Here is a 13,629-nt window from a genome sequence, read left to right as displayed (position 1 = left end):
TTATAAATTAGAAACTTCCAATAAATTAAATATGTGCAAAAACGATACTTCAATTTAAATTTCTTACTTTTTATTCTGTAAGTAAATTCAACATTGCCACTCATTTATCAGACGTTTTCAAGGCATTAGGTGAACAATAGCTCAAAATGTAGAGTAAATAATAATGAAAAGAGAATGAAAATATCGGATAGGTTAAATGTGCTGTTCCACTAAATGTTGCTACTTCAGCCACAACCCAGTTTTTTTACCTTACCTTTGAAGTTGTTCTTGTTCTTGAGGACCTTCACTGTAGCAAGCTGTTTACTTTCTGTTTTAGCCTTTCCTATAAGTCAACCATACCAGAGTTCCATTTTATATTTAATGAAGTATTTTTTATTTGAAATTAAGTCCAAATTTGTAAATTTTTACTTAATTGTTGTTAGTTTTGGTGTAATGAAGAGAACCTTGAATGTTTTCTCAATTGTCAGTGCCATCCATATGTGTACATACATCATCCAGTTGTTTGTCAAGTGGTATACTTTTATTTAAGCTTTAGTGATGGTGGAAATATTCTGGATTTAAGTTGTATTTTGAATGAAATACACTGATGGAAAAGAAATCACAATGCCAAGAAGGAGTTGTGCAACAGAAACTAAAGTTGGTTGGTGTGTTTCTACATCTGAAAGATTGTGCCTCTTCAGATTTCACGCCATTCACATAAGAGTGGCACTTGTAGCACCACTATGAGGTTGCATATCAGGTTTGCTTTAAATACACACTGTAACTGTCATCAGCATTAGGTACCTTTGAGACTGGAGATGGTGAGTTGACGTTAGTCAAGAATGCGTTCAAGGCAACAGGGACACAATTATCAATACCTCACTGAATTTGAACAAGATTGTGTAATAGGACTACGAGAAGCCAGATGTTCCTTCTGCAATATTGCAGAAAGACTTGGCAGGAATGGAGCCACTGTACACAGTTGCTAGGAGCGGTAGTCGCAAGAATGTACGGGTGCAAGAAGACCGGGTTCTAAATGGCCAGTTGTCACTATCAACAGGGAGAACCATTGTGTTCAGAGTATGGCTCTGGTGCATCGTGCTGTGTCTGCAGCAACAATGTGAGCAGCAGTTGGTGCCACATTGACACAACGCACTGTTGCAGTCAGCCCATAGTCAGATGCCTTGAAGTGTGCGTTCCACCAACCCAAACCACCGCTATTTGAGATTTCGGTGGTGTCAGGTGAGAGCTCATTGGAGGGCAGGGTGGAGGTCTGCTGTGTTTTGTGATGAAAGCTGGTTGTGCTTCAGTGCCACTGGTGGCCATATGTTGATTAGGAGGAGGCCAGTTGAGGGCTTGAACCAACCTGTCTGTGTGCTAGTCTCTCTGGACTTACACCTGGAGTTATAGTCTGGAGTGTGATTTCGTATGACAGCAGGAGCACTGTCATCGTTATTCAATGTAACCTGACTACAAATTCGTACAGCAGTCTGTTGTTTCAATCTGTTGTGCTGCCATTTGTGAACAGCATTCCAGGGGGGTGTTTTTCACCACGATAATGGTTGCCCACATACCACTCTTGTAACTCAAAATGCTTTACAGACTGTTGATCGTGTTGCATTGGCCTGCTCGGTCACCAGATGTGTGTCTAATTGAGCATGTGTTGTGATATCATCAAATGATAACTCCAGTGCCATACACAAACAGCATTAATCGTCCTTGTATTGACCGACTAAATGCAACGGGCATGGTACTCTTTACCACAAACTGACATCCAGTGCCTTCACAACACATTGCATGCTTACATTCAACATTCTGGTTGTTACACTGTTAATTAATGTACCAGCGTTTCACATTTGCGTTTGCTTATCTTGCACTTACATTAATCTTTTATCTTGCCATGTTAATCACCAAAATATTGATGGAGGCAATGAAAACCTTGTAACACCATCGCTCTGTGAAAACCTTGTAATTTGCGTAACTAGTAAGTCCATTATGAGAGAGAGTGATTTGAAAGTGTATGGATTTCTCTAATCTGTAAGTAACTAGGCTTCTACTATATAGTTACACATGTAGCAATAGTATCTGTCACTTTATATATTTTTTAAGCAACCATTTTTGCCTCTCCTGTAAAATTTAACAAAATGGGGTTACAGGGTTTTCACTATCGACATGTTACCTAGACAAATGTCTTCCCGAAATTTCATTACTCTACAGTAATTATTTTTTAGTGTTGCATTTCCTTTTCAGTCAGCATAGCTTGTGGACTTTGCGTTGCTGAATTTGCTTCAGACACTATCAGTGGTGGGAAGTCATGACTTAATATTGTTGCAGTATTGCAATATTTGCTTTAGCTAGTGTAATATACTAATATCGAGTGTGGCTTTTTTTTTAAAAAAATCAGACATCGCTCCTGCAGACCCATCTCTTTTCATACACCTTTATACTAAATTTCCTCACATACCTACTTTTTTACCACCTTATATAGTCTTTCGATTTACAAGAGCTGTAATCATAATTAAATTGAATATATTAATTTTACATATATAAATTAAACTACTTGAACACATTTAAATTTAGATAATAGTAAAATGGGAATAAAATAAAATAAAAAATAATAATTAAAAAAAAATGATAGCAACAGAAATCGAACTCGAGCCAACTAATTGCCAGTCAGTGACCATTGAGCTACAGCACCGATACATCAACTCAAAAATCCTCCATATTCATAAATCTTCGAGATTTTTATCCTTTCATACGGCCAATTCGGGAGGAATATTCTAGGAACTTGAATGGGGTATCTCTCTGCTTCTACTCATACACTTCAAGCCAAATTGGGAAGCCCATTCCTTCTGTGTCTCCTTGTTAGATTTAAACGCACTTTATAAGAAAAATACTGACCTGGTGCAGTGAGCAACATACCACCCATAGTTCCACAAGGGATGGTGTCACATAAGAGCATGCGATCAAAAGCAAGACAGCTGCGTCCCTTCTCCAAGTTGATCATAGCACAGATGACCATCATTTCATCACTTGACTCAGGTTTTTAGTTATCGCAGAGAGAGCACTACAATATATGTATAAGTGCAATATTTACAGTGTACTTTAGCACGTGATCTCTTGCCAACACTGGACATTATGTCTAAAATTATAAAAAATCAGCAATTATTTCACCTGTTGCTTTTAGGAGCTCGGTAAATTTCCTGTATGTGAATAGTTAATGTTAATCAAGTGTTGTAAGTGATTTGGGTAGAGGTGGTTTGTTTGTTCTTTAATTAGTTTAGTCAGTATTGTGTTGTGTATTTGGCTTCAGGATTTGCAACATCCGAACGAGTTCCTGCGAGGCTCCACGCTTCGCTTCCTGTGCAAACTGAAGGAACCAGAGCTGCTGGAGCCACTTATGCCAGCCATTCGAGCCTGTTTAGAACACAGGCATTCGTATGTTCGGAGAAATGCTGTCCTTGCAATTTTCACCATTTATAGGTAAATCCCAAGAATACTAATGGTTCATGAAATATTGGTGTTGTATAACTCATATTGTAGTGCATTTCGTGCTGGAATTAGTATTGTGTGCAAGTTCCATGGAAAATGTGGAATTGCATTTTGGTAACATTTTATGTTCAGGTGCATGTTAAAAGAAATCAATGTTATAGCTGGACTTGAATTCTCTGAATTTGTTATGTTTGAGCTTCATTAGTTCTACTGTTTTACAGGAACTTTGAATTCCTTATCCCTGATGCTCCTGAACTGATAGCAAACTTTCTAGAAGGTGAGCAGGACATGTCCTGCAAACGTAATGCATTCCTTATGTTACTGCATGCTGATCAGGAGAGAGCCCTTGCATACTTAGCATCGTGTCTTGATCAAGTTACTTCATTTGGTGACATTCTACAGCTAGTTATTGTAGAGCTCATTTATAAGGTAAGAACTGTGGCTACTGGCAAAATTAAGTCCTTATGACATATTAAATTTTCTATTGATACTGCTTTAAAATAGTTTGTTTCATTTTTTCTTACTGCCTTTGTTGTATTAGAATTCTGTGTTTGTGGTTACTGTGTACTGAGTTGGGCGGAAAATATATGACCAACAGAAGTATAAAGTTCAAAGATCATCCAAATACTGCAGGGTACAAAATATCATTCAGGTAATGTTTGTACTGATTCTGTTCACGTTCAAGAGAGTGTAAAAGCAGTTTATCAACTGCTTGGCAGATAAAACCTGTGGCCAAATATTTCTATGTTCTGCTTATTCTATTTGTTGAAGTAATAGATTGCTTCAGCATGAGCCTTATAAATAAAGTGTTCATTAGTAAGCAATCACAGTAAATATCGACTGACCAAGAAAGAGTGGGTGCGCTGTAAAGAGCTGTGTTGGTTTAAGAACATCAAGAAATGGTAAAGATTCAGGACACCTGTACCCCAGTTGGAAGACCACTCATAAAATTCTGAGGAAACGACAGTTCAGCTAAAACAAAGGGTCAAAAGCAAAAACTGAAAAATGTTGGAGAAACTGGTTAGCAGAAGTTTCTCATAGTCCTGTCAAAGAGTATCAAGATATGTGGTCAGTTGAAATCAACCAGTCAAGTTGAAATCTTCTTTTCAATTGCTTTAATGACTGAAGGTGTATTATAGGGAAAAGGAAAAGTAATCTTGAAAGATGTTTTCTCAGGCTTAAGTTACACATAAAGAAAACAAAGTGTGTTCAAAAAAGCAATAAGAATTTCATAATTTTGTATGTTGTGGTACACAAATTACCTCAATTTTTTAGTTGTTGTGTTGGTAAACCTGTCTGAGAAGCTTCTGTAACAGAATTGGATACATCAGATGTTTAGTCTGTTGTCAGCTATGAAAAAGGTTATGGGTGTTTTTTGGCAATATCGAATGGAGAATATGCTTTGAGCACAACAAGATTTTACAAGAGATACGAGCATTTCGAAAAAGACTTTGATGACATTGATTTGCAGACAGGCACAATATAAAAAAAAAAAAAAAAAAGACTCAACACACAAGTTTTCAGCCAGGAGGCCTTCTTCGAAAATAGACAATACGCGCGCGCGCGCCCACACACACACACACACAAAAAACCATTGTCTTTGGCTTCCGAGGCCATTGCGCACAGCTGCAGTTGCTCGTGGTCTGGTCTCGGCAGCCAGAGACAGTCGTCGTGTGTGTGTGTGTGTGTGTGGGAGGGAGAGAGAGAGAGAGAGAGAGAGAGAGAGAGAGAGAGAGAGAGAGAGAGAGAGAGAGAGAGAGATAGAGAGATAGATAGAGATAGAGATAGAGCTGCATTTGCATGAATGTGTCTGTGTATGCTGTCTGTTACAGAAGAAGGCCTTCCGGCCAAAAGCTTACATGTTCAGCAGTCTTTTTTGTTGGTCTGTCTGCGATTCAATGTCTCTGCTGTATGGCGAGTAGTAATCTTTCCTTTTCAAAATATTGTCATTATTCCGCTTGGATTTTTCATTGTTTGATTTTGTGATGACATTGATGTTGATGAACGCCCTGGATGCCACTTCATGTCATCGACTAATTAAATCATGGAAGACTTGAAAGAAACGATCATGAACAATCATCAAATCACAGTCATAGAATTTGGCTCATGCGATGACATTTCTTCTGATGTTGTTGTTATGAAATATGAGACAGCAAAACCTTTTTACGAAAACAGCAGAAAATGCAAGTTGTTGAGCAGTTGCTAGACGAAATCAGCAATAATGCAGAACTACTGAAACATGTCATAACAGGTGATGCAGCTTGAGTTTACAGATATAATGTCGAAACTAAGGTACAATTGTCCCCGTGGAAGCATTCTGGATTGCTAAGATCGAAAAGCTGTAAAATACCATCAAATGTAAAGGTTAGACTCACTTTGTTCTTCAATTTTAATTGCATAATTTACCACAAGTTCTTGCCACAATAAGGAGCAGTACTTTCAAACCTAATGATGATTTGTGTGAAGTAATCCGGAAAAAAGCTTGAATTAGTAGAAAAACAATTCATCACTTTTCCCGCATGATAATGTTCCTGCTCACACATTGTTGCATGTTCTTGAATTTTTGGTGAAAAATGCCACTGTAATGATGCCCCATCCTCCATATTCGCCAGATATGGCCACATGTGATTTTTGTCTCCCTAAAAAATAAAGGAAACTTCAAAGGGCCATCATTTTACAAGTATAGGTGAGTTGAAAAATGCATCACCAGAGAGCTAAATGTTGTTCCAAAGTTCTCATTCCCAAAGTATTTTGAAGATATGAACAGATGTATAATATGTAATGATACTCTTTGATATGGAAAACATTGGTGTAGTAGATAAATAAATAAGTTTCTTAAAAAAGAAAGAAAGAAAGAAATTCTTGACATCTTGGATTGTCAGGTGTTCAGCCTGATATCAGCATCGTACTTGCACAATATTTCAGTAACGTAGCTCGTTACCTTCATCAGGTGCAACTTGAGACTACTCCTTGAGTGTACCTGATCCAGTATTTATGGCAGTGGCCTTCCCCCTTCACCAGACACTCCCTGTGCAGTCTGCGCCCACTCGCTGTGATCTTCTGGAGCATTACTATTCCCTTTTCTGTCCGCTGCAGTCCTGGGTGTTCTCTTTGCGGTCCGCACCCCCAGACACACTCCTGGGTGTTCCATCTTCGGTCTGGTGTGTTTGGAATCCCGTCTGTGGAACCAGGCATTCCTCCTGTGGTCCTCTCCCACTCACTGTGATCTGCTGGAGCGTTGTCATTCCACTTTCGGTCTGCTGTGGTTCTAGATGTTCCCTCTGCGGCCCGCACCCATCAGACGCAACCCTGGGCGTTCCATCTTCAGTCTGGTGCGCCTGGAACTCTGTATGGGGATTGTTCTCCATGTCCACGCCTTCAATTCTTCTATTTGTGGAGTGTTGCAGCTGTCCCCATTGTTTCTTCAGCAATTCCAGGGCAGGATACTGGGCTCTACTTAGCTGGTACCCCGTGTCACGCTTAATGAGATTATCGGTCACTTTTATCTCTATTGACTCTCTTATAACACTATCCCAAAATCTGGGTGTGATTTCTTCATAATTCATAGCATGATCTAGCTCTAGATAGTGTTCAGCAATGGCTGATTTTGTTGAATGTCGTAATTGGGTGTGCCTCTGATGGTCCTTGCACCTGATATCTACTGTCCTTGTTGTTTGGCCAATATAGAACATGCCACATTGGCAAGGTATATTACAAATCCCTGGTTTCCGTAAACTCAGGTTGTCCTTAACATTTTCTGCCAGTCCTCTGATCTTGCTGGATGGACAGAAAACACACTTGATATTGTGTTTACGGAGGATCCTACTAATTCTGACAGAAATAGAAACAGCATAGGGCAAATATGCCACCTTCTTTGCTTCATCTTGCTCTGCTTCTGGAACTTGTGGTGTAGTGGCTGGTTGGAGTGCCATCTCAATTTGTTTCGGTGTATATCCATTTTTGCAGAACACTGTTTTGAGATGCTCTATTTCTGTCGGTAGACAGATATCTGGCAGAATACCTGACAACCCAAGATGTCATTAGATCGCCAGGAAAGCCTGAAGAATTATAACAATGAAATTCTTGTTATTTTTTGAAACCGAGTCGTCTCTTTGACCATTGTATGGCAGTGAAAATAGAAGTACGGATAAAAGCAGTGAACTGTTATCAGATGGGTCTCTTGATAAACTAATCGTAGACATGTAGCAAAGTGGGCTATACTCCCAGCGGCTAATCATTGCAGAGCACTCTAGTAGTGTTGCACTTGGATTCAGAGTAATTGAAAGATAGCCCTAGTCACTGCCAGTTGAAGGGTAGTAGGATTGACTTGCAGAACTGTAGATTTGATATTGAAGGCATAAAGAGTTTTAAACAACATTCTGCACTAAATATGACAACTTTCCTGGAATACAACCTCCTTTGTCAGTCTGTCTTGATTGAGGAAACAACATTTGGATGAATCCTTCTCCTTCTGTATATGAAAATCTGGAAGTCTATAAATAAAAGTTACCAGATAGCTGTCAGTTAATAAGATCTGCAGTTTTGGAATATCTGATTGGACTGTGTCTGAGACTGTTGACCTTTCCATTTTGAACTTCATATGCAGTTCTGTGGAGACTTACCATCAAAGACAAACTTCATCTGAAGAGGCTTAGAGAAGATTGATAGGGCCACTGCTATCTACAACAAACCAACACACGTAAATAATCAGCTTGGGAGATTCTAATTCAGCTAAAATGTGTGAGGAGCATGGTGACCCTGAAGACGATTTGAAGAAGATTGGAACTTGCAGCACAAACTAACTAAACCAGAAGTTGTAGAGAGTTTCAGGGAGAGCATAAGGCAACAATTGACAGAATTGTATGGGGGAAAGAAATACAGTAGAAGAAGAATGGGTAGCTCTGAGGGATGAAGTAGTGAAGGCAGCAGACGATCAACTAGGTAAAAAGACGAGGGCTAATAGAAATCCTTGGGTAACAGAAGAAATATTGAATTTAATTGATGAAAGGAGAAAATATAAAAATGCAGTAAATGAAGCAGGCAAAAAGGAATACAAACGTCTCAAAAATGAGATCGACAGGAAGTGCAAAATGGCTAAGCAGGGATGGCTAGAGGACAAATGTAAGGCTGTAGAGGCTTATCTCACTAGGGGTAAGATAGATACTGCCTACAGGAAGATTAAAGAGACCTTTGGAGAGAAGAGAACCACTTGTATGAATTTCAAGAGCTCAGATGGAAACCCAGTTCTAAGCAAAGAAGGGAAGACAGAAAGATGGTAGGAGTATATGGAGGGTTTATACAAGGGCAATGTACTTGAGGACAATATTATGGAAATGGAAGAGGATGTAGATGAAGACGAAATGGGAGATAAGATACTGCATGAAGAGTTTGACAGAGCACTGAAAGACCTGAGTCGAAACAAGGCCCCGGGAGTAGACAACATTCCAGTAGAGCTACTGACGGCCTTGGGAGAGCCAGTCCTGACAAAATTCTACCATCTGGTGAGCAAGATGTATGAGACAGGCGACATACCCTCAGACTTCAAGAAGAATATAATAATTCCAATCCCAAAGAAACCAGGAAGATTAAGGAAAGGCAAACCTACGTTTCTAGCATTTATAGACTTAGAGAAAGCTTTTGACAATGTTAACTGGAATACTCCCTTTCAAATTCTGAAGGTGGCAGGGGTAAAATACAGGGAGCGAAAGGCTATTTACAATTTGTACAGAAATCAGATGGCAGTTATAAGAGTCGAGGGGCATGAAAGGGAAGCAGTGGTTGGGAAGGGAGTGAGACAAGGTTGTAGCCTCTCCCCGATGTTATTCAATCTGTATATTGAGCAAGCAGTAAAGGAAACAAAAGAAAAGTTCTGAGTAGGTATTAAAATCCATGGAGAAGAAATAAAAACTTTGAGGTTCGCCGATGATATTGTAATTCTGTCAGAGACAGCAAAGGACTTGGAAGAGAAGTTGAACAAAATGGACAGTGTCTTGAAAGGAGGGTATAAGTTGAACATCAACAAAAGCAAAACGAGGATAATGGAATGTTGTCGGATTACGGCAGGTGATGCTGAGGGAATTAGATTAGGAAATGAGACACTTAAAGTAGTAAAGAAGTTTTGCTATTTGGGGAGTAAAATAACTGATGATGGTCGAAGTAGAGAGGATATAAAATTTAGACTGGCAATGGCAAGGAAAGCGTTTCTGAAGAAGAGAAATTTGTTAACATCGAGTATAGATTTAAGTGTCAGGAAGTCGTTTCTGAAAGTATTTGTATGGAGTGTAGCCATTTATGGAAATGAAACATGGACGATAAATAGTTTGGACAAGAAGAGAATAGAAGCTTTCGAAATGTGGTGCTACAGAAGAACGCTGAAGATTAGGTGGGTAGATCACATAACTTATGAGGAGGTATTGAATAGAATTGGAGAGAAGAGAAATTTGTGGCACAACTTGACTATAAGAAGGGATCGGTTGGTAGGGCATGTTCTGAGGCATCAAGGGATCACCAATTTAGCATTGGGGGGGCAGCGTGGAGGGTAAAAATCGTAGAGGGAGACCAAGAGATGAATACACTAAGCAGATTCAGAAGGATGTCGGTTGCAGTAAGTACTGGGAGATGAAGAAGCTTGCACAAGATAGAGTAGCATGGAGAGTTGCATCAAACCAGTCTCAGGACTGAAGACCACAACAACAACAACAACAACAACAACAACAACTGTCTCCCTAAATCGCTAGTGGCAAATTCCATGGTGATGGTATAACATTCGAAGGGAAACACTACTTGAACTACACAAAGTTACGGTTCATCTGTCATTGAATAAATCTGATTTTTTAGTATGGGAGAAAGCATCATAAGCATATAATCAAGTGTAAAATTTTAAAAACTTTTTAAAATATTCAAAAATTTTGTATGTATTGTCCCACATTTAATATTAAAAATATTTACTAAGTGGTGACCAGTTTAAGCAGCTTAACTACCCTCTTTGGATCTTTTAAATCGCCACATAAAATTGTTATATTCTACCTAAAATACCAACAAATAAATAAGAATAAGAAAATTTTTATTTTAAAGAAAGACTAATTATGTGACTGTACCTCACTATGACATCTGTTGAACCCCCAACCGCCACCTAGAGGACTCGCAACTCTTTTGTGAGTCTATGCTTGGCTACCACAGGGCTACAGACTTTGCAGCATTACTTGCTTTCCATGCTGCAAGCTTATGCCTCCACTATCCCTTTCCCCCTCTGTGTCTCCATTAAGTCCCACTTTCAGCATTTTCTTCAACTTTTCATTAAATAAATGCATGGCCCCATTGCTGGATTTGACCTGCCTACAATTTTCAAAAATCTCCAGAAGTATGGATCATGCAGGCTAAGTGGCCCAATTCGGTATATGCTCCACCTTTGTGCCTTTCCATTTTTGCTCCCTTCTCTTTAATAAGGTAGTGCACCCAAAACCCAGCACAGTTGCCATCCAACTGAGGGGGAGGGGGGTGTCAGACACCTGCCCCCCAACCATGCAGGGTTCGCACTGTTGGGGCATGAGCGGAAAACTCCTCTTGTATGCCAAGGAGTATATGTCCACCATGAATGGGGCACGGGGACTCCGAGCAATAGATTATTGGCCAGATAGCCATTGCTGAGGCTGGGTGGCGTCCATGGGGAGAGCACGCGTTCTGAGTGGATGGCACCATGGCGGATGAACCACAAACAGTGCAGATGAAGTTCTTCCGCTGGTGGCCATATGGCCCCAGCACTAGGAAAGGACGGTCCTCTTTTAAATGGCTCCGAAAAGGTTCAGAATCATGAAATGTTCAATTTTTACTTATTTGCATTTTAAAAATCTACAGATTTTCCCCTTTCAACTGATATATAATTTATTCAGTTCAGGAGACTAAAGTTATTTTTAAATTATTTTTGAAATATGTTTGGTATGGGTGTGACCCACTGTGATGCTGCTAAACTGCTCTAAAATGAAATAAGTGTTGTGATTAACCTGTGTGATAGTTCGATATATATTGCTTGCTCAATTTTCATGTGTTTCATGTCTATTTACTCTTGAAATGAAAATATTCGTAGTGAATTCTGTTCATCGAAGTCTCTTGTTTTACTGAAGGATAGTCAAGGATAAACGTAAAGTGACTAGAAATCCTCTGAAGGCTTTTAAGAAAAGGAGAAGTGTTGGAATGCCAAGGGTAGGCATTATTACCATAAACAATAAAGGCGATGTCACTGGTACACTTGTCCATTGCAGTGAAAGTCAGAAAGAAAGTACTTCGCAGAGAAAGCTTGGTTCAGTTAGTGAAAAGTATGCATGTTTTATAGGCGAATTGGATGTGAATGAAATATTTGATATGTCCATTTTCAATGGAATTTTTGCAAAATTTGTAAGATGTATGCAGTGTAGTGATGTTGGTCTGGAACACTCTATAAAAAATCGCATAGGACTTGCCAGTGAAATGGAACTGAAGTGTGGTAAGCGTTCATACATGACACCTTTTGGAAAATTGTGGCCGTAACTCCAAATGAAGAAAACGGCAGCAAAACCTATGAACACATTAGATTTGTTTATGCCTTGCGTGCAGTTGGTAAGGGCGCTACTGCAAGTGCAGTTTTCTCTGATATTATGAATCTTCCAAATCCCCCAACTAAATTTACGAACCTTAATAGATCTATAAGGTGTAAAGTAGTTGATGTCTGTGTAGAATCTATGAAGAAAGCTGTAGACGAGGCAGTTGTATCAGAGACTCGACTGCAGCTTTCGATGGTACCTGGCATGGATGGGGACATACACATACACCTCTTCATGGTGTATCATCTGCCATCAGTATGTATACAGGGAAAGTTTCAGAAGTAACAGTAATATCTAAATATTGTAGGTGTCCACAAAAAATAAAGGTACACATGAAAATAATTGCACAGCTAACTATAATAGCAGTAGTGGAGGAATGGAAGTGGTTGGTGTTGCTAATATATTTCAACATTCTGTTGCGTGTGATAAAGTGCAATATGTGAATTACCTCGGTGACAGTGATTCGAAAAGTTTCAAACGTATTCAAGAACTGAAACCCTATGGTGATGATGTTATAGTGCAGAAATTTGAGTGTACTGGACAGAAAACGAATGGGATCAAGACTTTGACAACGGAAAGCTTCATACAGAAAATGAAAACTCAGTGATGGTAGAGGGTTGGATGGGAAGGGGAGGCTAACTGACAGTGTAATTGACAAACTACAGAACTATTGTGGACTGGCTGTTATGCAAAACACACACAGTATCAATGAAATGGAGAATGCTGTTTGGGCTCTTTTTTTTTATATACTTTTCAACTGATGAAAGACCGCATCATTACTTGTATCCAAAGGAGAAAACACTTGGTGTAAGTACAAGAAGGGTTTGTTAGGTGCTGAAATGTACACTTATAAACATAGTATGCCTGATGTGGTAATGGAGGTGATGAAACCTGTTTGCAGAGACTTAGCAGCACCTGAACAGTTGAAAAAGTGTATTCATAGAAAAACTTAAAACCCCCAATGAAAGTGTAAATAGTGTTACATGGTCAAGAATCCCCAAGACTGTTTGTTGGAATAGAAACTCTTCACTTTGGTGTGTATGATTCGGTTGCTACTTTCAATAATGGCAACGTTGTAAAATGCAAAGTACTTCAAAATATGGGAATGAAGATGTTTTAGACAAGGTATGTCTTTGGGCTGCTGACAGGGCTGTAAATAGCCTGGAAATACAAGCCGGAGTAAACAGGAGGAAGACAAAGAGAAAGGTGGAGGAGGAGTTTGCAGAAGATTAAGATAACCCGTCCTGTGAACCTGGAATTCCCAAAAGTTTTATTTTTTCATACAAATTCATGTTTTCTCAGGATCTACCAAACCAATTTGCTTCAAATTTTCAGAAAACTATACACAGTCCCATCTGCTTAACTTAAGTCTTTTTCCAAAAACCTCTATACTGTTGAATTTGTAAACAAAAAAAGGCACAAAAAGTAGTGAATTTTCATTACAATAGAAAAAATTAATCTCTAACAACTGAATTCAAAATTTTAAAAGTCCCTGTACTAAGTTGTAACCAATACTTCAATAAATAACCTGTAAAAATTTCAACTTCCTAGCTCGAATACTTTGAGAAAACATGTAATTTAT

At 39.0% G+C, this 13,629-nt stretch overlaps 1 protein-coding gene across 1 annotated transcript in view; it reads left to right on the top strand.

Annotated features, from left to right (window-relative positions):
- The window catches only part of LOC124622200 (coatomer subunit beta), a 110,629-nt gene that overhangs the window by 27,470 nt on the left and 69,530 nt on the right, over positions 1-13,629 (top strand). Inside the window, exons 4-5 of the mRNA XM_047147850.1 lie at positions 3,293-3,462; positions 3,693-3,900. Of these exons, the coding sequence (XP_047003806.1) occupies positions 3,293-3,462; positions 3,693-3,900 (378 nt within the window). The remainder of the gene's footprint in view (positions 1-3,292; positions 3,463-3,692; positions 3,901-13,629) is intronic.

The sequence above is a fragment of the Schistocerca americana genome, chromosome 7, assembly GCF_021461395.2.
Source record: "Schistocerca americana isolate TAMUIC-IGC-003095 chromosome 7, iqSchAmer2.1, whole genome shotgun sequence".
Lineage (NCBI taxonomy): Eukaryota > Metazoa > Arthropoda > Insecta > Orthoptera > Acrididae > Schistocerca > Schistocerca americana.
The sequence above is the reverse complement of the archived record's forward strand: the minus strand, read 5'-3'. Positions and strand labels throughout refer to the sequence as shown.